Source organism: Nomascus leucogenys, chromosome 6 (genome assembly GCF_006542625.1).
Source record: "Nomascus leucogenys isolate Asia chromosome 6, Asia_NLE_v1, whole genome shotgun sequence".
NCBI classification, from domain to species: domain Eukaryota; kingdom Metazoa; phylum Chordata; class Mammalia; order Primates; family Hylobatidae; genus Nomascus; species Nomascus leucogenys.
In genome coordinates, this window is record NC_044386.1 from 32,822,071 (window position 1) to 32,848,431 (window position 26,361).

The 26,361-nt window shown below is 41.0% G+C and overlaps 1 protein-coding gene across 1 annotated transcript in view; it reads left to right on the forward strand.

The window, feature by feature from the left end:
* Positions 1–24,168, forward strand: part of SPEF2 (sperm flagellar 2) — a 187,990-nt gene extending 163,822 nt beyond the window's left edge. The window contains exons 31-37 of the mRNA XM_030813964.1: positions 2,135–2,241; positions 2,955–3,137; positions 5,496–5,588; positions 9,733–9,912; positions 16,437–16,682; positions 16,860–16,982; positions 24,021–24,168. Coding sequence (XP_030669824.1) covers positions 2,135–2,241; positions 2,955–3,137; positions 5,496–5,588; positions 9,733–9,912; positions 16,437–16,682; positions 16,860–16,982; positions 24,021–24,110 — 1,022 coding nt within the window. The 3' untranslated portion in view covers positions 24,111–24,168. The remainder of the gene's footprint in view (positions 1–2,134; positions 2,242–2,954; positions 3,138–5,495; positions 5,589–9,732; positions 9,913–16,436; positions 16,683–16,859; positions 16,983–24,020) is intronic.
* The last annotated feature ends 2,193 nt before the right edge of the window (positions 24,169–26,361 follow it).

Sequence of the window (26,361 nt, forward strand, 5' to 3'; positions counted from 1 at the left end):
GCTGAAACTATGACGGATGTCCTAATTATTCAGTTGAATTCTCCAGACATTAATAACTTTGACCCTAAGAAAGCTATCCATTTATGGAATACAAGAACACCGTCTTCAACTGGTGACACAAGACCTAATTCAGATTGCTCATCAAACTCAGGAAGCCATTATGAAAGTGATTAGCAATATGCAAATGTTGACATTGTTGTTGCTTAGCAATGTAGCTCTTTTGCATAGTAAAAAAAAATAAAATAAATGGTTTCCAGAAGCCTGAAATTTAAAAGTAAAACAGTAACTTGTCTTCACATCAAACAAAAGGCATTTGGCCTCTTCCAAACATACAGAGTAAAAACCCCAAGATTGTTTCTTCTATAGCTTTCTAACTTCACTTATGTATTCATGTGTTCTTTCACACTCTTTTGGTGGAGCTGTATGCTTCTACACAATGGTGCTATTTTGATGTCATTTTTTTGAGAGTTATCCCTAAGGGTGACCAGGCTATGACTACGGTCTGAGTTCCCTTAGGCCTGGCATACAATTCATTATCTTTCCTCGATAATTCTAAGTGATAGTTGCATTAGGTAATTAACTTAGAGCCAAATTGAAAGACAGCTTCTCTTTTCATCTGTGAACAAAATTTGTAAGTTTATGTAATTATGTTACTGCAACCATATACTACATGCTTTGGCCATTTAAGTAACAAAGGCAAATATTAAAACAGTTTTCACGTTTCATGCTAAATCCTCAGGTAAACAATTCTTATGTAAACTGTAAGTACTGTCTTGTAACACTTTGTTTTGCACCGTATCCATTAGAGTTTGTGGAAATGTATTGCAGCTTACAAGATTTTTAAAATACTTTGAGCCTCTTTACGGTTTCAATAGATTTTATTTATGGCTGTAGCTTGAAGAACATGACTGATTTATGTCTGACTTAGCTAAAAACCCACATAGGATCTTATAAACCTCAGTTCACTGAAAATTCTGCTATCTGGGAAAATGTTCTCATGTCTATAAAACTGGATACTCAGGTTTGATGAAAAAGGATACAGAATGTATTTCTGAACAGCCCACTGGATGGCCAATTATATCAAAGAAGAAAGGTTTCACTCTTGCTACCCGGAAAATTACCTTCCACATCTCAAAATTGTGTATTTGTTTCGAAGCACTGAGATTCTAGAAGGATTATTGCCATTTCCCTGGAGGTTAGAGGAAATGATAAAGTTCATGTGGACTTTTAGAAATGCTAAAAACTTAGATGTAAAAAGAAAACCTTGGGATAGTGTGTCTATGTTTCATTCTTTTTATTCCTAAAACAAAGAATAGCTATGTACTCCAAACCTGAAAGATCCCTGGATACACATTAGGAGTCTCTCCTTGTTCTAGAAGGTACCTCTTTGTGTTGGTTAGCCAGACATTTTTTTTTTAAAGCAGATTCATTTATTTTGTTTTCTTATTTATTTCTTAATGCATGTGCATACAATGTGAAGTGAAAAACAAGGTAGACATCTCTTTTAAATTGAGTTAAGTAGGTTCATAAGAGCAAAGAATTTAAAAGGTTAGTGGTCTTTCATGAAATACTTAGGAATACTGAGCCAATTAGGTGACTAAATTAGCACTTTCAATCCAGTAATTTAACAATTCAAATTTCTCTAATTTACAAAAGCAAATATGGTCTGATCCAAAGGGCAAGATGTGGATAAATGTATTACTTTGATTGTAGTGGTGATCTGCATGCATTTGGAACACTTTTATCTAATATTTGCCAAAATATTTTACTCTTGTGCCCTACTGCATGGAGGAAACCTTAAAATCATATATATTTTTTTAAAAATTCAGCCTATTCTGAGTGAAAGGTCAAAGAAGACTCTAAAAAGTATACAGTTTTATAATTTTACCCAATCTGGATTTAATTATTACTAAGTCAAAAAAGGCATTTTGACTTAGTTGAGAAACAATAATGAGAGAGCATCAGGAAATTATTATTTTTATATTTCCAAAATGTCTTCTGTTTCTTTAAAACTTACCATTTTATATAATATGAATAAAGAGATTTTTCAAATACTCATTACTTCTATTTTAGCAAAAGAAGAGAAAAACCATCACCTAAACCAAGTGACAAAATATTTTTCATTGTATTATAGGCATAATAGGAAATAAAGCATTTACTGACATTCTGATCGATTTGGTGACCCTGAACCTTGGCACAAACAACTTTCCTAGTAGTTGGATGCACCTTACCCAACCTGAAGTAAGCTTCTATGTTGTTTGAGTTTTAAAGCTTTAAGCGTTCTTATTTGATCAATGCTTTAATAGTTCTAAAATAACGAGTACTTGCATAGTGTCTGACATTTAGTAGGCAATCAATGAAATCTGAGTGAATGAAAAATGAATGAACTTCCAATTAAAACATATAGCATGCATATGCTCAATATTTGAAGAATAAGTGATGATATGTCAGTGAAATATTATAGAGACTGTGATGTTCAACCAGTGAGTTTCTATCTAAAATTACCAAATGGAATGATCCTAACTAGTACTAGTAGATAATTCTGGTTGTTCTTGCTTTTCATCATAACCTTTTCCTTAAGAATGTTCAGAAAACAAGATGCTTAAAGAGCATTTCCCCATGGGCCACAAAGCCCTTGCACAGGCACAGCTATAATTTTTGTCTGTCCTCTGTTGGAAAGGTACAAAGTTAACTGGAGTGATGTGTGTAATTGATGGTATAATGGTAAGCAAAAATCACAAATATCAAGGAAGTAAAAAATGAAACACTTTCTAGGTGCTGTCTGGTGTGGATTGGTTGGTAGAATAAAGGAAACAAAAGTCAGAACTGATTCTATGTGCCAGTGAAAAGTCCCACTTCTTTCATGGGAAACTCTCACTATGAAAATATGAGCAAGTAGAGCATCAAGATAGATTCATGTAGATATTCCAAAGATATTTCCTGTTTTCTTCTAGTTACAGGAATTAACGTCTTTATTAACAGTCAACTCCGAGTTCGTGGACTGGCGCAAGTTCCTATTAGTAACCTCAATGCCTTGGCCCATTCCATTGGAGGAGGAGCTCCTTGAGACCCTTCAGAAGTTCAAGGCTGTGGATAAGGAGCAGTTGGGCACCATCACTTTCGAGCAGTATATGCAGGTTGTTACCAGCACCTGATGGCATTGATAACACCAGAACACTTGTGACCTAAGAAATGAATTACTCACTGATGTTACATTGCCAGGTCTCAGGCCAGTGCATTGCTTCTCAGCTCCCCATGTCTAGGCACCCAGAGGCAGCACAGGCAGTGTCAAAGCCCCAGGCAGAAGCTTGGCTTCCATCCCCAGGGAAAAGATCTGAAAAAGTCAGAACTTCCAGGAGAACAAAGGGTTCTGAAAACAGTTACATAAACTTTATTGTTCTTCTCCTGAGTTCCTAACCAGTGGTTCTTATCCTTGGCTGTACATTAGAATCATCTGCAAAACTTTTAATAGGTTCAATGTCCAATACTCTAAGCTCCCGGAGTAGAAAGAACAGTGATTAAAAAAAAAACAAAAACAACACCAAAAAACACATACACACACAGGGAAAGGAGCAGGTTTTTTTTTTTCTTTGGGGTGAGAGGGTGATGAATGATGAGATTATTTTTGAGAAGTTGAGTTTGAAATATCTGTGGGAAATGAAGAGAGAAATGTCCAATCTAATATGGCCCATACAGAAGGGATCATGAGTCAATATCATGTAAGTGGTTACTGAATTTATGAATGTATGAGATCACTCAAGGAAAGTGATGGATAACCCAGTAGGGTGTGTAATATTTGGCCATTGGACGTGGCAGGTGGCATGTAACTGGTAACCTGTGCTAGAGAAATTTTGGTGGAATAATAAGTACAGAAGTTAGATGGCAGAGGGTTGAGGAAACGAATGGGTCTTTAGGAAGTGAGAACAAGAAAAGTCAACTGATTTTTGAGAAGTTTGAGTAAGACAAGAGTAAAAACAAAATTTCATAACTGAGAGGGGCCTGAATTACTTACTTGATTAATGTCATTATATTGCTCACCATTTCACATTGCTGGTAGACATGAAAGAGAGAAACTTTCAGAAGGAGCTAACTTTGAAACAGAGTAATATTCTCCAGGTGCCTACATCTCACATGTATTTCACCAATCATATCCCTTCCTGCTTCCCTTTTCTTCCTTAATGCATGACCTCTTTTTTTTTGAGAGAGCTCTGAGGTTTCCAGGCTCATAGAGTTGAGCCAGAAGGAAAAACACAAACTATGACAAGGCTCTTTCAGGGCTGATCAAGACAGGTGTTTGGTTATTCGAGCTCTGCTACATTTATTTTCCAAGTAGATTTACAATTTGTTAAGGTGGTTTTGTTTGAAGGCAAAAGCAGCAGAGCAAAACTTACTCTGTTTCCATAAACTTACTCTTAAGATTTTTTAAAGTGCGCACTCATAAAATTACTGACCTTCGCTATTTATTGTATGTGGCAATTAACATAGGATATCAATTTGAACATCCTTTTGCACAAACATGAGAAGAACAAAGGGTGTTGGCAATTTTCACCAAAGTGCTGAGCTAAAACCAGAAAACTATTTTACCAAAGGTGTGAGTTTCTTAGAGAAAGTTGGATGCTGTGTTTAAGAGAAACTCAGCAATACTTCTTTGGACACTACCTGTGTTTTAGGAACAGTTGTTTTCTGAGCTCTGCCCTCTCCCCTTCCGCCCTCAGGTCCCCCTCCTCTGAAACCGGCATTTGGAAAGGCCCACTTGACCAGCCTGCATGCCTTTCACAGATCGTCAGCACTTGCCAGCTCATTGCCCCTCCCCCCCACAATGTTGTTTCAGTGGAAAAATCAAAATAACTTTAGGTCAAAATTTTATAAGATTTGTCAAAAACGCCCCATTAGGACAGTAAAGTATGCTTGCATTGCAGAAATGAAGTTCTAATTGGTGTCAGTTATAGACTGAGACAGAGGGACGTCATGAACAAGAGGTCACCGAGATCTTGAGTCAGTCATTCAGAAAACAAAGAGTTTTCTAAAACTAGCAGTGTATACCAGCATCATGCAAGTCTCCACAAACAGATAGGACATGAACAGGACATAAGGAATATGAGCTATTTTTAATGGGGGCACAGACTCCTCCAAAATATGACTAATGCAAGATTAATACAGGGTAGCAGCCTCCAAGCGTCATCGCACGATCCAATCATTAAAAATAGCCAGCACTCCTAATCTATGGATACTTATTTATAAAATATATACATATACTACAGCACTAATACATTATGAACATTATCAAAGATGTAAAAATAAAAGTTACATAAGAATGAGATAAAAAGAAATGTAAATGGAAGTTCTAGTATTTTCTCCTACACCCCTGTGGTTTCTGCATCGTACTTGGGAGACAACTGCTCTAGAGACAAGATTGGCTCAGTCTCTGTGGCTTTTAGAGGAGCATCTCAGCAAAATACATCCTTTAATAATTTTCATTTTTATTTTTTATGTAGGCTGGTCTGTGGTTTACAGGAAATGAAGATATAAAAATTCCAGAAAATCCTCTTGAACCCCTGCCATTTAATAGGCAGGAGCATCTTATAGAGGTAATGACTGAAATCTTTAAAACATGTGGCTTTGTAGCACTAATCGTTTTCTTTGTGTTTTCTTCCACTTGTGTAACTTGGCTGTGGACTGCACCCCTGCCCCTCAGTTCCTCTGCTGTCTCTCCAAAGTGCAGACCTTAGTTAGCTCACCAAGGAGGCAGTGTAGAGAAGCTCTGGGGAGGAGGCAGGGGCCGGAATCTCAGAACCTTACTGTTAACTCTCTGTGTGATCATGGACGATTCCATGGCCTCTCAGAATTCACCTTCCTCGTCTGTCAAATAAGCTAAGTTTTAACACATTTGTCTCTAAGCTTCCTTCCAATTCTAAAAGCTTAAGATAAAATTTGTCATTTTACCAATGTCCATTTCTCATTAATTTTGACTAATACAGCAAGGGTTTGCCTACAGCATTGCCCATAGCCCATCACAGCTTGCTGCTCTCAATATTATTATTATCCTCAATAATAGCATCTTATGAGCCTCTATTTCTGAGGCCACAGTGAAAACCCAGACCTTAAAAATCTCAGTGCGGCCGGGTGCGGTGGCTCACGCCTGTAATCCCAGCACTTTGGGAGGCTGAGGTGGGTGGATCACGAGGTCAGGAGATCGAGACCATCCTGGCTAACACGGTGAAACCCTGTCTCTACTAAAAATACAAAAAAATTAGCTGGGCGCAGTGGCGGGCGCCTGTAGTCCCAGCTACTCGGGAGGCTGAGGCAGGAGAATAGCGTGAACCTGGGAGGCGGAGCTTGCAGTGAGCCAAGATAGCGCCACTGCAGTCAGGCCTGGGCAAAAGAGCGAGACTCAGTTTCAAAAAAAAAAAAAAAATCTCAATGCTACTCTGACCTCAATAAGACATGAAAAAACTGAATGGTAGATTTAGACATCACAGTGAACTCTGTATAATGTATAGATTGTTCAATTTCTAGCCAGCCATTAGTTCCAAATTGCAGTACAAAATTGAGCAAGATTCCAGTTGCAGCCTTAAATGGAGCAATTTCCTTCAATTGGATGCATATTTTTTGAGCACCTCTGCTAGATGCTAGCAGGAGAGCAGGTAAGAGAAAGGGTCAGAGAGTTACCCGAAAGTCCAAGATATAAGGTTGGCAGTTGCAGGGGCAGTATTTTGTGTGTTGTTGTTTTTAATGTGAAACTGGGGACTGAAAACCAATTATCCTGGAGCGTTTTGGAATGGTCTGTATATGCTTTTATGCACAAATCTGCCATCAACATAAACAGGTTCTTCATTAGTTGGAAGCAACTGGCAGTTTGAATATTATGCCAAGTGAAAAGTACTTTCATTTTCAGCCAGTAGTTTTTAGAAATGTCAGTCAAAGGCAGAATCTTTGAGCTGCTCACTTGGCAGCAAAACAGAAAAGGACCTTTTAGTACTTTTGGAGCAGGTGGCTCCCACCTGCTGCTGGAAGATTACAGGGAGGAAAGGAACAAAGTCAGCAGCAGAGGCAGGACTGTGGAGACTGAGCAAAACGTGTTGTTATGGAACAAAGATGGCTGACGGGTGTGTGTGTGTGTGTGTGTGTGTGATGTCCATATGACAGAAAAGGTGAAAGGAGTAGTGTTTTCCATCCTCCTGGTGGGTGTCTCTGAGATTCAATGCTCAGAAGTTACATAAATCTCAATGTTCTTACACTGGGATAAAAGCACAGATTTCGCTGTTTACAAGCTGTGAGGTATCCATGGCATTACCCAACCTCTCTACGCCTTGATTTCTTATCCCTCTCTGGTGGGGCTGTTGTGCAGAGGGAGTTCATGTGTGTGGTACTCTTGGAACAGCGATTGGCACATAATAAGTCCTATGTAAGTGTTAGTCAACAAGCAAAACAGGTTAACTATACATGGTTAAACAGTGGTTAATGGTTAACCTGCTAAAGAAAGGTGGGCAAAGATAAAACGTCAAACAACAAAAGATGTTTGTTTACTTATTTGGCTGTAATTAGAATAAGAAATACCAAATTGGGGAGAAATGGACACATTAGAAATCCTGGAGGCCAGAAGCCCTGGCTCTGCTCCCAGCGCTGCCAGGACTTGCTGTGGAAACTTGCACAGATCTGCACCTCCAGGCCCTCCGTAACCTCTTGCCATTTCAGTCAATGGCAACCCTATCCTTCCAGTTGCTCAGGTCAAAAACCCAGGAGTCATCCCCAGTTCCTCTCTTCTCTCAAACTCCACATCCAATACCTTAGGAAATCCTGAGAGTTCTGTCTTCAAAACGCATAAATCCCGAATGAGACCACTTCTTCCCAGCCCTATTGCTGTCACCTGGAACAAGCCACAATCAGCTTCACCTAGATGGCTGCAACGGCCTCATGATAGGTCTCCCTGATTATGCTTCGTCTTCACCCAGCTTGCAGATCAAATCACAGCAGCCCCCGCTCAAAACTTCCGTGGCTCTGTGTTTTACTCAGAGGAAAGGCCCAAATCCTTAAGTGTCCAGCCAGGCGTTGTGTATTCTGATCCTGTTGCCTCTTTCATTTCGCCTCCTGCCATGGTCCCTTTGCCAACTCTGCTCAGCCACACTGACCTGCTCATTGTTGATCAAACATGCAAGGCCTGCCCCCACCTTGGGAGTTCAGCCTCAGCAGCCCCTTTGTCTGTCATGCTCTTCACCTGGATGTCTTCCCCAGCTAACTCCCTGCCCTCCTCCACATCACTGGTCAAACTTCATCTCAATCTTGCTGTCTAGCTCCCTCTCCACTCCTCACTCTCAATTCCCCTTTCCTTGACCTGCTCTTTTTTCTGTGTTTTCATAATCACTACATAGTTTACTTATTTATTCTTTTATCTTCTTCTTTTTTTTTCAGGCTGCAGTGCAGTGGCACAATCTCAGCTCACTGCAACCTCCGCCTCCCGGGTTCAAGCAATTCTCCTGCCTCAGCCTCTCGAGCAGCTGGGATTACAGGCGCCTGCCACCAGACCCGGCTAATTTTTGTACTTTTAGTAGAGATGGGGTTTTGCTATGTTGGCCAGAGTGGTCTCCAACTCCTGGCTGCAAGTGATCTGCCCATTCGGCCACCCAAAGTGCTGGGATTACAGACATAAGCCACCACGCCTGGCCTCTCTCACTTCTTTGAGACATTATTTAAATTTTTGTTGGATTTTCCAAATATCAGAAATTATTTTTCCACCTGTTATCTTCATTTATGCCTAGTTAAACCTGTTCATAGTTGTAAGGGTTTTTGGTAACAAATAACATGGTGGAAATACCCTCTGACTCTAGGAACTTGCTTCTCAAAGTATGGGCCAGAACCAGCAACATTAGAAGTACCTGGAACCTTGCTAGGCATGCAGAACCTTAGAAGGTCCAGCACCGTATACTTAACCAGAATTCACATTTTGAAAAGGTTCTCCGGGTCATAAATACACATTTGAGAAAAGCTAGAAGGTAGCAGTCTCCCCAGACAGGGCTGCTTATGTGCCTAGGTGTGGCCTATGTGTTCCAGGGCTTGGGCCTCTGCTTTGGAGGCCCCAGAGGATATTTGACTCTCAGGCACTAACTCCTCATGCTGCCAAATGCACGAGACACTGTGTCAATGTCAGCTCAGGCATTCAGAGTGACAAAATTGCTGATTTGATATTTGGTGTTTAATATACTCTCTGCCTGGATGTGAAGTCAACTAGGGTCAGTAGCTTGAGTATGAAGTCCAGAGCAGGTGAACCAGTTTAAAGACTTTTTAATGGCTAGAATCCCAGTGACTTTAGGCATCATTTTCTTTCCCTCCTTTCACTCCCCACAGAGACCGATGGACCAGAAGCCTCATATTTAGGATCAGGGCCTAGTTTGTCCGGAGAATGCTGAGGACAGATAGATGGGTCCTTGTGCTTGTGGCTCTCTTTTCCTATTTAATGTGCAGCCCCCCACTACCCTTAATTAGTACATTGTTTCCTAAATATGTTAGTAGCATTAATTAGCACAATATTTCTTTTATGATATTTCAGGGCCCCACTTTTACTGCTTTTTTCTTAACATTATTCAGTTCATACAATTCATTATATGTTAGCTTTACTAATTCAATCCTCAGAAGGCAACCTTATTCCAAAGCTCCTGGGGGGATTCTTCATTGCCATGACTAACTACTGACTACAAGAGTGCCCCATTTTATCTTTGGAATTCTTTTTGTGTGCAGTTTTTCTTTAGGCTATTTGCTGACTATGAGAAGGATCCGCCCCAGCTTGACTACACACAGATGCTGCTTTACTTTGCTTGCCACCCAGACACCATGGAAGGAGTCTACAGGGCCCTCAGTGTGGCTGTTGGAACTCATGTCTTCCAACAAGTCAAAGCTTCCATTCCAAGTGCAGAAAAGGTAATTGCATTCCAAAAATAGACTAACTATAGAGTCTGAAGGGGATGCCTGAAGATCCTAAACTGACAACAAGGACTCTGTTCTTTTCATCTCCGTATTTTCCTAGGTGTATAATACGATGCTTTACACACACTAGGTCTTCAACAAAGCCTTACTCAATTGGATTAAGACCTGGGGACCCAACTGCCATCAAACATTTTTGTAGTAAAGTCAAGATTTATTCAAAGTGTCTTGGTGGAATCAAACTTTACTCTGTAAAGGATGGCCTTTATTTCGCATGAGTGCTGATCCTGATAAATGAAACAGAAATGGGTATCAACCCAATCCATTTGGGATTCTGTGTAGAAACTGCAGATGAAACAAGTTCAGGTCTACATGCACACCACGTATATGTGGCTTGGTAGTGTTTCAGGCCAAAGCCTGGCCACTGGGAACCTGCATTTCATATCACCTGTGTCCAAGGACAAAGAAGCTTAATATCTGATTAAGATGCCACCTCACCTTCCCCTTGAGCTCTCTCAGGCATTGGCATTCCCTGGCTTTTGGGATGGGATAGTCTCCAGCAGGGTGCTAGGTAACGTGCTCCCTAGGTGCCCGTTTGTTCTTGGCATGGCTTTTGGTTCTGTTCTTTGGGGGCCGGAACAGTGGCTCCATCTAATGGGATGCTTGGTTCTGTTTTTCCTTTGTAGAAACAGAGGGGAAAATATTGCTGACCAGTCCAGACTCCTCAGATGTTCCAGACACACTTCCATCCTTTTCACACATACTTGTTAAAGTAGAAGTAGTCTGAAAGGAATGGGAGGTTCCTGTAACTGCATTCATGGGAGGGAAGAGATAAACTCTTAAATGCCACCCTAAAGTTTGGCCCTGAGCATGTGGACAGAAAGATCTCCTTCCCATTCCACTAGAGCCAGAGTGAGGCCAGATACATATCTAATGAGCTAACAACTCTTCAAACCAGTGTGCTGTAAAAACTGGTTCAACACGAAAGTTCAGCCAAGAGTGTGTATTTCCATTCAAGAATGCTGCAGCCTTTGACAGTAGAAGCTCAGTTTAACAGTTTCCCAAATAAGGGGCTGGCTGTGGTGGCTCCCACCTGTAATCCCAGCACTTTTGGAGGCCAAGGCGGGTGGCTCACCTGAGGTCAGGAGTTGTAGACCAGCCTGACCAATATGGTGAAACCCCATCTCTACTGAAAATACAACAATTAGTTGGGTGTGGTGGTGTGTGCGTGTAGTCCCAGCTACTCAGGAGACTGAGACTGGAGAATTACTTGAACCTGGGAGGCAGAGGTTGCAGTGAGCCAAGATCGCACCACTGCTCTCCAGCCTCGGTGACAGAGCAAGACTCCATCTAAAAAAAAAAAAAAAAATTCCCAAATAACTGAGGAGTTAGGTATGATGTGCATTCACGGGCACTGCATTTGCCACTTTCCCAGAGATGTTTCTATATCTCTCTGTAGATGGGAGTCCCCTAAACTAACTCTGGATCTATGATCTAAGCCCAGATCACAGCGTGCTGTGAGGTCTCATTAATGTCTGTCTTCCCTCACCTCAAATGATGTCAGACCCGCTGCTATATGTTCCCATGGTGCACCCTGCTTCCCCTACGAGATACTCCTCACCTGGCAATGACTTCCTTGAGATCTGCTTCTCTCTAGACTCTAAGCACCCTGTGGACCGGGAGTTTGGTGGGGAGGAGGCATCTGTTTTGTTCTGCATCCCTGAAGTTGAGGCAAGGCCTGGTACAGAGCTCAGCAAACATTGCATTAATTAATTGATCAATTAATTAGTTCATTCACTTCGTAAATTATGCTTTTTGCACGGTCCCGTGAAGAACACAAAAGAAGCCAAACTTGCTCTCCTGAAGGGACTCTAATTGGCCTCATTCATACAGAAAAGAATGAATGATGCCCCAAACAGGGAGGGAGCATGGGATAAAAGGCAGATTAACGTGAGGCCTTGCCAGCCAGAAGAGGTGTGGATGCCCTCTTCTTTCCTTCCTCTCTGTCTTTACTCTTGTTACTCTCTCCACCTGGCATACCCTTAAACTCATCTCAAAGGATCCGAGGCCTCCGCATTATCCAAGGCCTACAACAATGCCACATCTTTCACGAAGCGTCCCCTGACAACACTGAGCGCTCTCACAGCAAGGCCCAGGTTATAACCAGAACTTCCCTGGCAGGGCGGAGCACCTTCACACACACACATGCACTGCTTCCACAAACATTTATTGAGCACCTACGTGTGCGGGGACCACTCTCGATTCGGGGGTATGGCAGCGAACAAAAATTATTCCAAGTAGGAGGAAGACAGGCAATAAACAAATAAGCAAAACAGAGACTACATCGAATGGTGATAAATTCTATGAAAAAAAAAGAATTCAGGGGGAAAAAAAAGGCATTGGAATGGGGGTTGCAGTGTTCATTAGGGTGGCCATAGAAGCCCTCTCTGTGAAGACACATATAAATAGAGGCCTGGAGAAGGTGAGGAAGAGAGCCTTGCAGGTCCCTGGGGCATGAGCACTTGAAGTGAGGACAACACTGAATGCAAAAGCAGCCATGACTGGTGTGCTCTGAGAACCAGGGCTAGCCAGCAGGGCTGGAGAGGACCAGGCTGAAGGAGAGCGAGAGGGAGAGGACCCTGAGGGCCACTGCAGGGACCTTAGTTTTAACTCTATGCAGGATGAGAAGTCATTGGAAGGGTGCAGTCACCTGGCTTCACTAAGTCAGGATCTCTCTGTGTTGAGGAGAGACTATAGAGGGCAAAGGAGGGAAGTAAGGAGACCTAGGCCTTCAGGCAGGGGACCACTTATCTATTTATTTCTACTGCTAAATGGTTCCTGCCTTGAGTTTGGGGCACCTTGTTACCCATCTTCATGTCCTCTGAAGTAGCTGCCACATAGCCAGTGCTTGGTTAGTATTTGTGAACATGGCCAAGAAAGAAGGGAAGAAGGAAGAGAGGGACAGTGAAATGAATGGAGTTTAGTCTCCATGGTAGAGAGGAAGAAAGCAGACATTCCAGGCAGGCAGAGGCAACAGCGGCGTCCAGGAGGCTGAGATGAACAGGAAAGGCCAGGAAAAAGGAAGCCTGTGCTAGAGCTGTTGCCATAGCAACAGACAGCTGTCTCCCCAGGCTGGCAGCCAGGCTAGCTAGCACAGGAAGGCGCTTAATGCCTTCCATCCCTGAGTGCTGCATTCACCATATGATAGTGTTCCCCCCCAGGAAGCAGCTCTCCTTGAGTGCTGCTCTCAAGAGCTCCTTTAAAATCCAAGGGCACTGTGGAGGAACGGAACCAAGGACATTGCACTGCAGAGATTAAGCTAGTGGGTGGGAGGTGGAGCCAGGGATGGAACACAGGGCTCTCTCACACACACAGGCCTGTTCCTGACTTGGAGTGAACCCCAGGAGCATTTGGAAAACAGAAGCCACTCACCTCCTTCATTCTCACTCACTCCTCATCCCACTGTCTCCAACTGTGACACTCCATTTCTATGCCATTTCCACTGTGTTCCAGTTTCCTGGGCAACCCTGTCCTAGGAAGCCATAATGTTCAGAAATAACACCTCCAGCAGATTCATATTCACTCCCAAGCCATTCAATCAGATCTTTGCTTTTGCTTTCCACACAAACAACTGGAAATCTCCCCAGCATTTCATTCTTCTTTACTCTATTTCTGCTATTCATGCTGATTTTATTCAGTGCGGCTCAGGCCTTCTGTTTCAAGCCACAGCTTCTTGGGTAGTTTAAAAGAAACTTAAAAGCGAGGCATTCATCAGTAATGCCCTGGTCTAGGTGGATCTTTAAATAAATGACATTTGGGAAAATGGTTCGTTCTGCCACCTGTGTGGTGTGGGGTTAGTAAATTGTGAGCTTGAATCTCTCACATTGCAAAAGTCTTGTAAAAACATCTTGGCAAGGAGCGTTTGAGGCCCTGGGGTAGAAAACACATACATTTCTATGCTCTTCTGCTCTTTGAGGCTTTGCCCACCTTAATCCAAGACCAAAGCTCTGTGCTGCTATCCGAGATGTGGGACTGAGCCGATTGAATTATAGAAATGCATGGTCAGGAAGACACACAGGTAGCACTCTGGGGACACATTTGTTGGGAGTCCTGAGAGTTAGCCAAGTGTGACATAGTGCTTGACAGCACCACAATCTGTTCCCCTGCGTAGATAATAATGTGACTTCTGTAGAGCTTTGATACCACTGATAATTGCTCATTCAAAAGTACTGGCTTTTCTCCAAACTGGCCTCACCGGTTTTGTTCCTGTACCCACATTCAACATCACCGGCTTTCAGAGACTCTATTGGAGAGAACCACCTCCTCTTGCACACGTTTCCCTCTCTGCAGGACCATGCCAACTTCTTCAGTTTGATCTCAGTCTCTCTCCCTTCCTTCCCCTCCCACTGAGCCGCTAAGCCTATTCTATATCAACCCCTGAGAGAGCAAAAATAGCAAACATGTAAAAAGCATCCTCTGACACTAATAAGTTAAGGATTATTCGCTCTGACATTTCAAATGTTTACATTGCTACCTCTTAATTTTTTAAAAAAATCATTTATTCCATTAGCTTACATCAGGCCTTTGGAAAGTAAGTTTCTCCCCCTAATTACGGAAATAGTTACAGAGAGGCCAGGTTCCTTCTTTGCTTAATTTTGGTATCATCTGCTCATCTAAGCAGCTAGTCGTTTGCTTGCCTACAGGTTCTATGCTTATCTTGGGTACACAGAACCTATGCTACACTCTGAATAGAAATTTATTCATCCTGGACTCACTCAGAAAGATGTTTTACATCACAACTATGTTCATTTCACTACACTAACTGTTTCATTGCCCTGGAAAATTACTGATGGGTAGCCAATGCAATAATCCCCAAGATTCCTGGGTGGAAATACTAAAGCTGATTTTACATTTCTGCCATGTAGCATTTCCAAATGTTTAAAGTGGACAAAAGCCTGGAGGAAAATTATATAAATATGTATATTTGATTCCAAAATCTTCACCTGTCAGAGCATTCCCCCTGTCTTTTTTTCTCTCTTTCTTTTTTCAAGCTTAAATTCCCAACTTAACAATGGATATAGAGACCCAACTAAGGCAAAGTGACCACACAGAGCTATAGCAAATGTAACCTGCCTTCATTACACTGCCCACTGTCCCTCCAAATTCCTTATAGGGACATATGAATACCAGAGGCTTAATTTTATGCTGCGTCATAATCCTTTTATACATGAGATTTATATGACTATTTAGAAAGAGGTTGCACAATCTATAGACTTGATACTTCTACTGAATTGAATATTTACAGCATTGGCACCCTCCTAATTAGCATTTGTTTCTTCCTTGGAATAAAGGAGATCAGATCTCAGATGTTCTGTGACATCTGGCCAGCCAAAAATGCCAAAATGTTCCTCTCTTTCTTGGCAAATTATCAAATATTGAAACATACATACACACACACATGTATGGACACACATATACACACAAATTTACTATAGAGAATGTAAGAAGCACAAAGCAAAGGAAATTGTCTATTCCGCTATCCAGAAGTCACCACTGTTAACTCTTTAATGTGTCTGCTTTCCATTTTCATCAATAGAATAGATATATAAGCAAACTATCCTACTGCATGTATTACTTTGTTTTCTGCTTGCTTTTTGCACTTATTCTATCATGAGTGTTTTCTTGTGTTATTAAGAATTCTGCTAAACCATCGTTTTTCATGGCGGTGTAATATTACATTGCAGAAATACAGTTTATATTATCATTCCCCCATTTTTTGGAATCTTAGGTTTTCTATTTTTGCTGTAACACCGAATGAACAGCCATATACAAAGATATTTGTGCAAATGAATATTCTTCAGGATCAATTCCTAGTTCTGTAACTACTGGGTCAATGGTAGGATACATTATACATTCAGGCTTTTGATACATAAGAAATCAAAACAATTTACTCTTCACCATACTCATGAGTGCCTGAGTTCATGGCTTTTGGCCAAATTTCAAAGAGCAGCAGTAAAAATCCCAACCTGATTTTGTATACTGGATTTGTTTTCTATTTTGCCTTCTGAGTGTTTAGTTGGGATATCCTCCAGTGTCCAAAGAAATGTTTCTGAAGCTCTTAGAATCTGTCAAGCTAGAGCAATTGACTTGCCTTAGCCTCTCAATTGCAATCAATTTCGAAAGCAAATCTTGTTTAAAATCTATATACATGTGTATATCTATATTTATATACAGGTGTACAAGTACCTGGCAGGGTAGTCAGCCCAAGAATGTATGAAGATGTGTAGGACACACCCCACACTATACAAGCTTCCATACACTACAGGTAAAACTGGTCTTGAATTTTGACATTGTGATTCTCAAGGCAGCTAGCATATTCTCCTCTAGACTGGTTAGCTAGTTTGTGGTAGACTCTGTCATTCATGAAAAGTGTGTGATTATGAAATTGGTATATTCTGAAAGTCTCCATTGTTGGAAAAAACTTCAGTTTAACTTCATGTTCTCTTCATTTAACTTTGCAGACCTCCTCAACTGATGCAAGTCCAGCTGAGGAATTTCCTGAACCTGAGGAAAATGCTGCAAGAGAAGAAAGGAAATTAAAAGACGACAGGGAGAAAGGGGAACAGAAGGATGAAGAAATCCCTGAAAATGCAAACAATGAAAAGATGTCCATGGAAACACTACTCAAAGTGTTCAAATGGGGAAGTGAAGCACAGGACTCCAACAGATTTGCCAGCCACCTAAAGATAGAGAACATTTATGCAGAGGTTGGTTAAATTATTTTGTAAAAAGTTAGCCTCAATTCTGAGCATATTTTTATGCAACTGCTCTCAAAATATATCATTGTATAGAAATTATACAGAATCTCTTTAGTAAATGCAACCATTTTTTAAACATCTCCTGGATTATAAGATTGATTAACTTCATGTTTTTCTTCTTTAAAGGGCTTCATAAAAACATTTCAAGACCTAGGTGCCAAGAACCTGGAGCCAATTGAAGTTGCTGTTCTCTTGAAGCATCCTTTTATTCAAGACCTGATTTCAAATTATTCAGACTATAAGTTTCCTGTGAGTATTACCCCAGAGTGCTCTAATTTGGTTGGGCTCCAGTTCAGGGCATGCTGGGATGTTTCTAAATGTGAGCTGGCATGGAAGAGAAAGAAGCTGCACTCTGCCAGGCCAGGCCAGAATCTGGAGAAGCTAAGCTGGTAATCACATCAGGCCAGAAAGGCCAGCCTGAAATACCCGAAGGGCAGCAAGATCAGGCACAGTTGATAGGTGGTAGTTAAAGCTGGGTGGGTGACAGTGTTAGGATTGTCATTGTAGCTGTGTAATGATGCTAGCCTGTGATTGAAGAGTTTGGAGAATAAGATTGCTCCTGCCAAAGAGAACTAACCAAGACCATGATCTCCAGCCAAGTACTGACATATTCATTGTACTCTAATCACGCAAGGTACACATCATCTTTGTAGCAGAAATGATAGTGTATGCAAAAGGTTGGGCACCACTTCCGTCAGGAAAACAGTAGGCAAGATGGAGAAACTAAGGACCAACCCCAGAGAAACTGGACAAACTCAGCAGAAGAAAGGAAGAACTACAACTCAGAAATCACATAACCACCAAGCAGGTCTGGACCACACATGCCAAATGTGCATCCACTATGGCGAGTCCCAGGCCTTTAACAGCAGGGACTAAGGAGGGCAGAGGCTGACACCAACCCCTTTTCATACGGTAGCACTACATCCCTCTCAGATACCAGTTTAACATGAAGTGTCCCTGTTTGACTCCTGTGAGTTGTGTATTGAACTACAAAGGGTTTGCTGAGTTGAAAATAAAAGCACTTTCACTTTGGTAAAATGTAGATTGTGTATCTTGACTTCTCAATAATAACAAGTTACATTTTGCAGTTTTCGTCCCATACCCACAAATGAAACTATTCAGATTTAAATATCTTCCTGTGTGCCTAAATGTTTTTGTTCTTTTGATCCTTTTAAATATTAAATCATTAATTAATATTAAAATTAATTTTATTGCCTGTATGAGTATAACTGAAGTTGATTTCTTTTTTTTTAATTATACTTTAAGTTCTAGGGTACATGTGCACAATGTGCAGGTTTGTTACATATGTATACATGTGCCATGTTGGTGTGCTGTACCCATTAACTCGTCATTTACATTAGGTATATCTCCTAATGCTATCCCTCCCTACGCCCCCCACCCCACGACAGGCCCCGGTGTGTGATGTTCCCCTTCCTGTGTCCAAGTGTTCTCATTGTTCAATTCCCACCTATGAGTGAGAACATGCGGTGTTTGGTTTTTTGTCCTTGCGATAGTTTGCTGAGAATGATGGTTTCCAGCTTCCAGTCCATGTCCCTACGAAGGACATGAACTCATCCTTTTTTATGGCTGCATAGTATTCCATGGTGTATATGTGCCACATTTTCTTAATCCAGTCTATATATCATAGATGGACATTTGGATTGGTTCCATGTCTTTGCTATTGGGTTTTACATATATAGATATAGATATAGATATAGATATAGATAGATATAAAACAAGGTAGCAGCTGTTTAGACACAAAACCTATGCAGTAGTGAAATATGATTACAGCATTTAAGAACACAGGCTCTGGAATCAGGTCATGGGACTGAATCTCAGGTCTACCCCTCAGTAACTCCCTGACCTTAACTTTCTCTTAATCCTGGCTTTCTCGTCTGTGAAATGGGGATGAGACATTCATATTCAAAGGGCGATGGTGAGGATTAAGTGAGGTCATGCATGTAAAGCACTTAGCATGGTATCTGACACAGGGGAAGTGCTACAGAAATGATGGCTGTTAGGGGTACTATTCGATACTGATCACCTACTACTGAGACCCGTAGTATAAGCTTTCATAGGAAAGAAAAAATTGAGTACATAATTTCGTCACTGGTCTAAAAAATTTTAACTCCTTTTTGCAAGATAATTTTTATATGCAGGAATTGCAAGAAAATGATATAAGTTAAACCAACCAAGTGCAAAATTATAGGAATTCAATACATGACATTTTTGTGCTGTAAGCGTGGAGGGAGTCTGCCCAAGAAGGAATAAGCTGGGTCTTGAACGATGGCCAAGGTTTGGGAAAGTGGAGAGAGGGAAAGGGAAGTCTACATGGATTTTGCTGTTGGGGTAGAGAGGCAGCAGAGTCCTGGGTGAAGGCAAGGTCTGGGGAAGGCATGGAAGAAGGACTGTAGGAGCCCCACCCCATGAATAGCCTGGGAAAGGTATAAAATGATCCCATTAAATTGGTCAGATCAGGCCAGATTGCAAAGAACCCAGATGTCACAAAGGGAAATGTGAATTCCATTTGAAAAGCAGGAGAGAATGAACAGGCTGCTGAGCAGAGCATGATATGATACTAATTTCTTCATCCCCGAGCATTCCTTGGGGATATTGTGCCATAATGTCATCCTGCACAACGTGGGTTCCATAGGCCCATCTCTCTAGACTGCATTTTAGCTTACATTCCCTGCTCCACGTGTCAGGGAACAGCTCTCTTACATTGAACCGGTAAAATAATTTGCAAAATCCTTTGGGATTATGTAAAATAGGACTTATTTTATATTGCTGATTACAAGTAAGAGCATAAAAATGATGCCACAATTATTTCCTCTCATACTGGGAAGAAAACTCCCACAAAATCAGTATGACTTGAAAATATCTTCACTCTAAGCAGGGTGATTAAATATGATGAACTTGCAGAGAAGATTCTATTTGACATTTTATTTGAGAAAAGAAAATAGCCAACAGATGGCTGCCTTCAAGAGTTAGCCTTTCTGAATAGGTGTTCTGACTTCCCGGGAAAGCTGTCATCCATCAGACTCCCGCCCTTTATTTTTTTGAGACAGAGTTTTGCTCTTGTTGCCCAGGCTGGAGTGCAGTGGCATCATCTGGGCTCACTGCAACCTCTGCCTCCTGGGTTCATGTGATTCTCCTGCCTCAGCCTCCCAAGTAGCTGGGATGACAGGCACCTGCCACCATGCCCAGCTAATTCTTTGTATTTTTAGTAGAGATGGGTCTTCACTATGTTGGCCAGGCTGGTCTTGAACTCCTGACCTCAGGCGATCCACCTGCCTCAGCCTCCCAAAGTGCTGGAGGGCTCCTTTTAAGTTACACATTCCCCTCATTTCTGAAGGAGTGTCAGCAACAAGCAATGTTAACTGAAGTACTATTGGCATTTGGAGCAGCACAGTTCCTCTTTGAGGATAACTGTCCCAAGTGTGGCAGAATACCTAACATTTCAGGCCCTACCCCCTGTATTCCAGGAACATCCTGACACACTGACCTCCAAAACCACCTCTGCCTGCACACTTGCCAAGCCTTCCTTGGTGCACAGTACCCCTCTGGCTGAAAGCCACCCAGCAGCAGGGTGTCTGTCTTCTGTTAACCAGTCTCACAATACCTGTAGCACCTGGCATTCTCATAGCAGAGAGTTAGTTAGTGAGTTAGTTCATTGCCAGAATGCTTCTCTAAGATATACCTGAATCATCTACTTTAACTCTCCTTCCTCATGTCCTCCACACCTCTTCCTGGTCACTCCACCAAGGAATCTAATTAGAGGCCAGTAAACTACCACCAGTGGGACTCATTTGTATGATGGTCCATCAAGAAGAGTTGTGCCCATGTCCAGAAAAGTCTAAATTCTGATATTTACAGTGAAAAAGCGTCCCTTTCCAGTAAGGTGTTCTATTCTCATTTTTGCTAAAAAAATAAAAATAAAATAGAAACAAAAGGAATGAAGGGATGGAGAGAAAAGAATCTTTGAAGACTCAAACCACTGCACTCGTCCTGTCATTTTTTGCTTCAGATATCCATGTACAAGTAAATAGATCACATTTTTATAATACAGTTCAACCACAGTGATGTCATCTGAAGATCTTTCAAGATAAGAAGAGCAAAAGCTAGAGTGTGGTTTTTCAGGTTAAAATGTTGTTTGCTATTATAAACAGTGGGAAGTTAAGGTTGTTGCCTAACAGCTTTATGTTTACAAGGTTCTTGTTTAGAAGTGACAACATTTTAAGATACATATTTGAAAAAAATAAGTATGCATAATTGTAATAATGTATTTAAGGTGTACTGGCTTTTGGATATGAGAATGGGCTCTGGAGCTGCACTGACTGGGTTAATACCTATGAAGTGTGTGGCCTTAGGCAAGTGACCTCAAAGTGCCTTGGTGTCTGCATCTGTAAAATAGGGCCAATTATCATAGTCACCTCATGGGGTGGTTTGTACAAATTAAATGAGATAATACATATAAAGTACTTAACTCAGTTCCTGGAAGATAGAAAGCACTCAATATATGTGAGATACTACTACTACTACTGCTACTACTATTAGGTTCTTGCAAAAGTAGTTGCAGTTTTTGCCATTACTTTTTCTTTCTTTTTTTTTTTTTTGAGACGGAGTCTCTCTGTCGCCCAGGCTGGAGGGCTGGAGTGCTGGATTCAGTGGTGCAATCTTGGCTCACTGCAAGCTGCGCCTCCCGGGTTCACGCCATTCTCCTGCCTCAGCCTCCCGAATAGCTGGGACTACAGGTGCCTGCCACCACGCCCGACTAATTTCTCCATTTTTTTTTATTAGAGACGGGCTTTCAATGTGTTAGCTAGGATGGTCTCGATCCCCTGACCTCGTGATCCGCCCACCTCGGCCTCCCAAAGTGCTGGGATTACAGGCATGAGCCACCGCGCCTGGCCTCCCATTACTTTCAATGGCAAAAAACCACAATTACTTTTGCACCAACCTACTTCTACTACTGCTGGTCTGTAGTAGTTACCGTGCACAAGAAATAATTCTGAATCATGTGCAATTATATGTGGGTGGACTAGTGAGCCGGCATCTAATCTCTTGAATGCACATGTCTTATCTTTGGAAAAAAAGAAGGACTTTTACTGGTGCGGTGCCATGATGATAAAGGGTCCAAACTGAAGTCCCAGGAAGCCTCTGGTCCATACCTATGTGGAAGTTCCAGATTTTGCGTTGGACATTATGGGTATTCAGCTAAAGTCACTTATTTAATTTCCACTTTCATAGGCCTTGTACAAAAAAGTTATTTTCAAATAATGCTCCTAAATTATTAAGAAAATGATTTGTGTAAATATAAGAAGATCATTGAGGATATTGGAACTGGGCTGTTGGTGAACAAAGTCAATTTCCTGTGATAAATATATATTTATAAATGTAAATGAATAAACAATTTTCTCTAAAAACTTAATAACTTTAGTTTCTTGTGATGAATGCAGGCTCAATTATTATACATTTTTTTAAACAAATATATAAATCAAGCATATTACCTTATAATTGAGGTTTATATTCAATGGGAGATAGCAAAAAATCTTTTAATGTTAACATCAGAATATCACCAGAAAATATCTTATAAACAAATGAATCAGGACCCAATTACATTAGGATAACATACCTATAATTATAAGTGTGAACCGAAGGAGACTTTCATCCCTCTTTGTGTTCAAGGCACCTGACTTTAAAATATTCTCTAAGCTTCTCCTTTATGTTTATAACAAAATATGATAGCTGCTTCAGTGCTTTGTGTTTTCAAAGCACCAGTGTCCAACATTTTCTGGCTTTCACAGGCTCTTGTCCATTCACTGCTACTGAAAACTGTGGTCCCTGATTTCAGCTATAAATTTAGCTAAGACTGGTTTAAATATATCTGGAGCTTATCGTTTTCCCCATGCTATGGAGTGTCAGATATTCACAAGTTAGCTTATTCCTTAATCCTCAAATTAACTTTTGATAATATTAAAATGACATTAGTTATTATAAACATACTATATAAAGAAGACATGTTATTAAGAATTGTAGTGGGCTGGGCACAGTGGTTGCCATCTGTAATCCCAGCACTTTGGGCGGCTGAGATGGGAGGATTGCTTGAGGCCAGGTGTTTGAGAGAAACCTGGTCAACAGAGCAAGACTCCTCTCTACAAAAAATTTTAAAATTAGCTGGACATGGTGACATCTGCCTGTAGTCCCAGCTACTTAGAAAACTGAGGTGAGAGGATTTCTTGAGCCTCAGAGATTGAGGCTGCAGTGAGCTATAGTCATGCCGCAGCACTTCAGCCTGGGTGACAGAGCGAAACTCCATTTCTGAAAAAAATAAATAATAAATGGAAGAATCGTACCGGGTAAGACTAGAAAAGTCAATGGGGAGCAGCTTTTCTTTTCCACTTGGTTCACTTAGCATTGACCTTTGGCTTTAGAGATCTGTGTTTTCAAGGAACAAGATCTCTAAAGAAAATGATTCACTGTGATTCCTCGCAGTGACTGATAGAAGCAGTGCATATGTCAATCGGCAAGGGTCAGCACAGATGGTGAACAAACTCATGTCTTCTCAACTAAAATGATCACAGTCAAACTGAAGCCTTTGAAACTCAGCTCTGAGAAAAAGGAACTTATATTGCTAATATTGTTAAAACACTTCTCTAAAATTGTGAAATAAAAAAAAAACCTAAAAGCTACCTAAATGCAATTCTGTATTTTTCACATGTTGGTTCTCCTTCTACATTGTGATAATAGCTAAAATATCTGTGATTTAAGATGTAAGATAGCTGTATAGCAAATGAAAAACAGATCATTCTTTCCCTGATGTTTTTTAAATGAAAGGATGAGACAATTTCAGGAAAGTAATCTTTTGTTTTAAAATTCTACAAATCTATAGACATGATTAATTTAGCATTAGCATTTTCTTTCATAGAGGGTGAATACTGGTTTTTTTATTCATTCATAAGGAAATAATCTTTTAACTTGCCCATTCATTATATGCCAGGTTCTGTGTAACTGCTTTTACAAATGTTAATTAACCTAATATGACAACTCCATTATTAGGTGTGGAAACTGAGGGTCCAAGATCTTAGATAACTTTCCAAATGTACAAGTAGTAAGTCTCAGGGTGGGATTAAAACTAAGTGGAGAAGTTTGCTCAGTGGAAAAAAAGAAATAAAAACTGTTTAATGGTTGCCATGTACTATATGATCATTTATTAGTATTTGTGTAGTATAGTATTGCTCATCCTTTATTAGTATTTGTAACTTCTCTTTGAATCTTTTGTCTTAGGATATTAAAATAATTCTCCAAAGGAGTGAACATGTACAAGGAAGTGATGGAGAGAGATCACCTTCAAGACATACAGAGGAAAAGAAATGAAGACAAAAGGGTGTGATTTTTGTAATTCAGCAATAAACCTTCCAAAAATTACATGTGACAGTGGTGTTTGTCATATATGTTATGATTTTAAATATAGAAATGAACCCTACCAGTTTATTATCGGCATTGAAAAGGGAACCTTCCTTAACTTGGGGAACATTTCATAATAAAGACAGAAAAAAATTCACAGTAAAAATCCGAAGTAAGCAGGAATGCATTTTGAAGTGATTCTGAAAACGGAAGACCCCAAAACAGTATGTTCAAAAATAAATAAGTCATGAAAACTCCCTATGAGAGGTATCTACATTAGGCAGATATAGTGAAAATTTCCCCAAAACTCCACATCAGCACAGTGCTTCTAGGTACATCTTATAGTTCTTGCTCCATATGCAGTAAAATTTCCAGGTTTATTTCAATAGCCAAGAAGAAGGCTGCATTATTGAACTGCTAGTAAAGCTTTGTTCCCATCATCTATTCATAATTATTTCTTAATAGAATATATTTCCTTCATAGATAGATGTACAATTTCATCTTTTTGCTTGATAAGTTGGTGACAAGTTCAGTGACACATCAATAAACTGTTTCAAGTATGGTGATGTATTCTCGGTGGCTGGGCTGCTTCTGTGATAACCCCTGTGGGTCTCCTCATTGGCTGAATCCTCCTCTTCTGCTCAACCTCTGAGTTGGGAGGGCCCCAGGAATCAGCCTTCTCCATCTGCAGTCAAGCCCTGGATGATTCATCGATTTCCATGACTTCATGGGTATTATAGAGGCTCCCAACACTGAAATTTCTATTGTCACCTTCGTCCAAAATCCAAATTTCTGTGTCTTAATGGCCCCCCATTTTCCACATGGATGGCTAATAGTCGTCTCAGACTCAGCGTGTCCGAGGTGAATTTCTGATTTTCCTCTTCCTCAAACATGCTCCTCTAAGTTCTCCTTCACTTTAGGCAACTGTGTCCTCCTGCTGTTCAGACCAGAGAACTTGAAGTCATCCTTGAGTTGCCTCTTTCTCTTATATCCTCCCTCCAGGCTATCAGCAAATCAAGTAGGACAGACCCTGAAAATGCATCTAGAATGTGATCTTCTTTTTTTTTTTTTTTTTTTTTTGAGACAGAGTCTCGCTGTCGCCCAGGCTGGAGTCCAGTGGCGCGATCTCGGCTCACTGCAGGCTCCGCCTCCCGGGGTTCACGCCATTCTCCTGCCTCTGCCTCCTGAGTAGCTGGGACTACAGGCGCCCGCCACCTCGCACGGCTAATTTTTTTTTTGAATTTTTAGTAGAGACGGGGTTTCACTGTGTTAGCCAGGATGGTCTCGATCTCCTGATCTTGTGATCCGCCCGCCTCGGCTTCCCAAAGTGCTGGGATTACAGGCGTGAGCCACCGCGCCCGGCCTAGCATGTGGTCCTCTTTACTCCTTTGTCGCAGGAAGTCTGGTCCAAGCCTTCACCATCTCTTGCCTATTACTGCAGTATCCGGTAACCAGTGATCCTGTTTCTGTTCTTGCTCCCCCTACAGGCTGTTTTTAAGCACAGCAGCCAGAGGGAGCCTTTTATAATGCAAGTCAGGCCATGTCACACCTCTGCTCCAACCCTCAATGTCCTATGTCACCCAAAATCCAGCCCAAGTCCTCATCTCGATCTTACCCTCGCTGCTTCTTTGAGCCCATCTACTGTTCTCCCCTTTCTCACTGCTTAAGTGACAAAACTACCTTGCCCATCTTAGGACCCACCGGGTACACTCCTGCTGCAGGGCCTTTGTGCTTGCTATTCTCTCTGCTTAGAATGATTTTCCTCCCACATCTCTGCATTATTTGTCCCACAGATTCCTCCGGGTCTCTGCTCAAATGTCACTTTATCAATAAAGCCTTCTCTTACTACCTCATACAAAATAGAAGCAACTCACCACATCTTACTCCCACTCATTTTTTTTTCCCATCGCACTTATCAACATCTAACAAACTACAGTATATTTACTCTCTCATCTATCACTCCAGTCAGTTGTAAGTTCTGTGAGGTCAGAGTTTTGTGTATTTTCTTTGTTGCTGTTCCCCGGAACCTAAGACTAAAAACCATAACAGCTTTATGTTATGTTGATACATTTGTGCAAAATACGTGGGAAAATCACATTTAAATTGATCACTAAGTCAATGAGCAGCCCAAGACAATTCTTATTGTTAATGGGAATTCTAATTCTAATTCTACAAAGAGACACATTTCCTAATTTTGCTTCTTGTGGGCTAAAGTTCACTT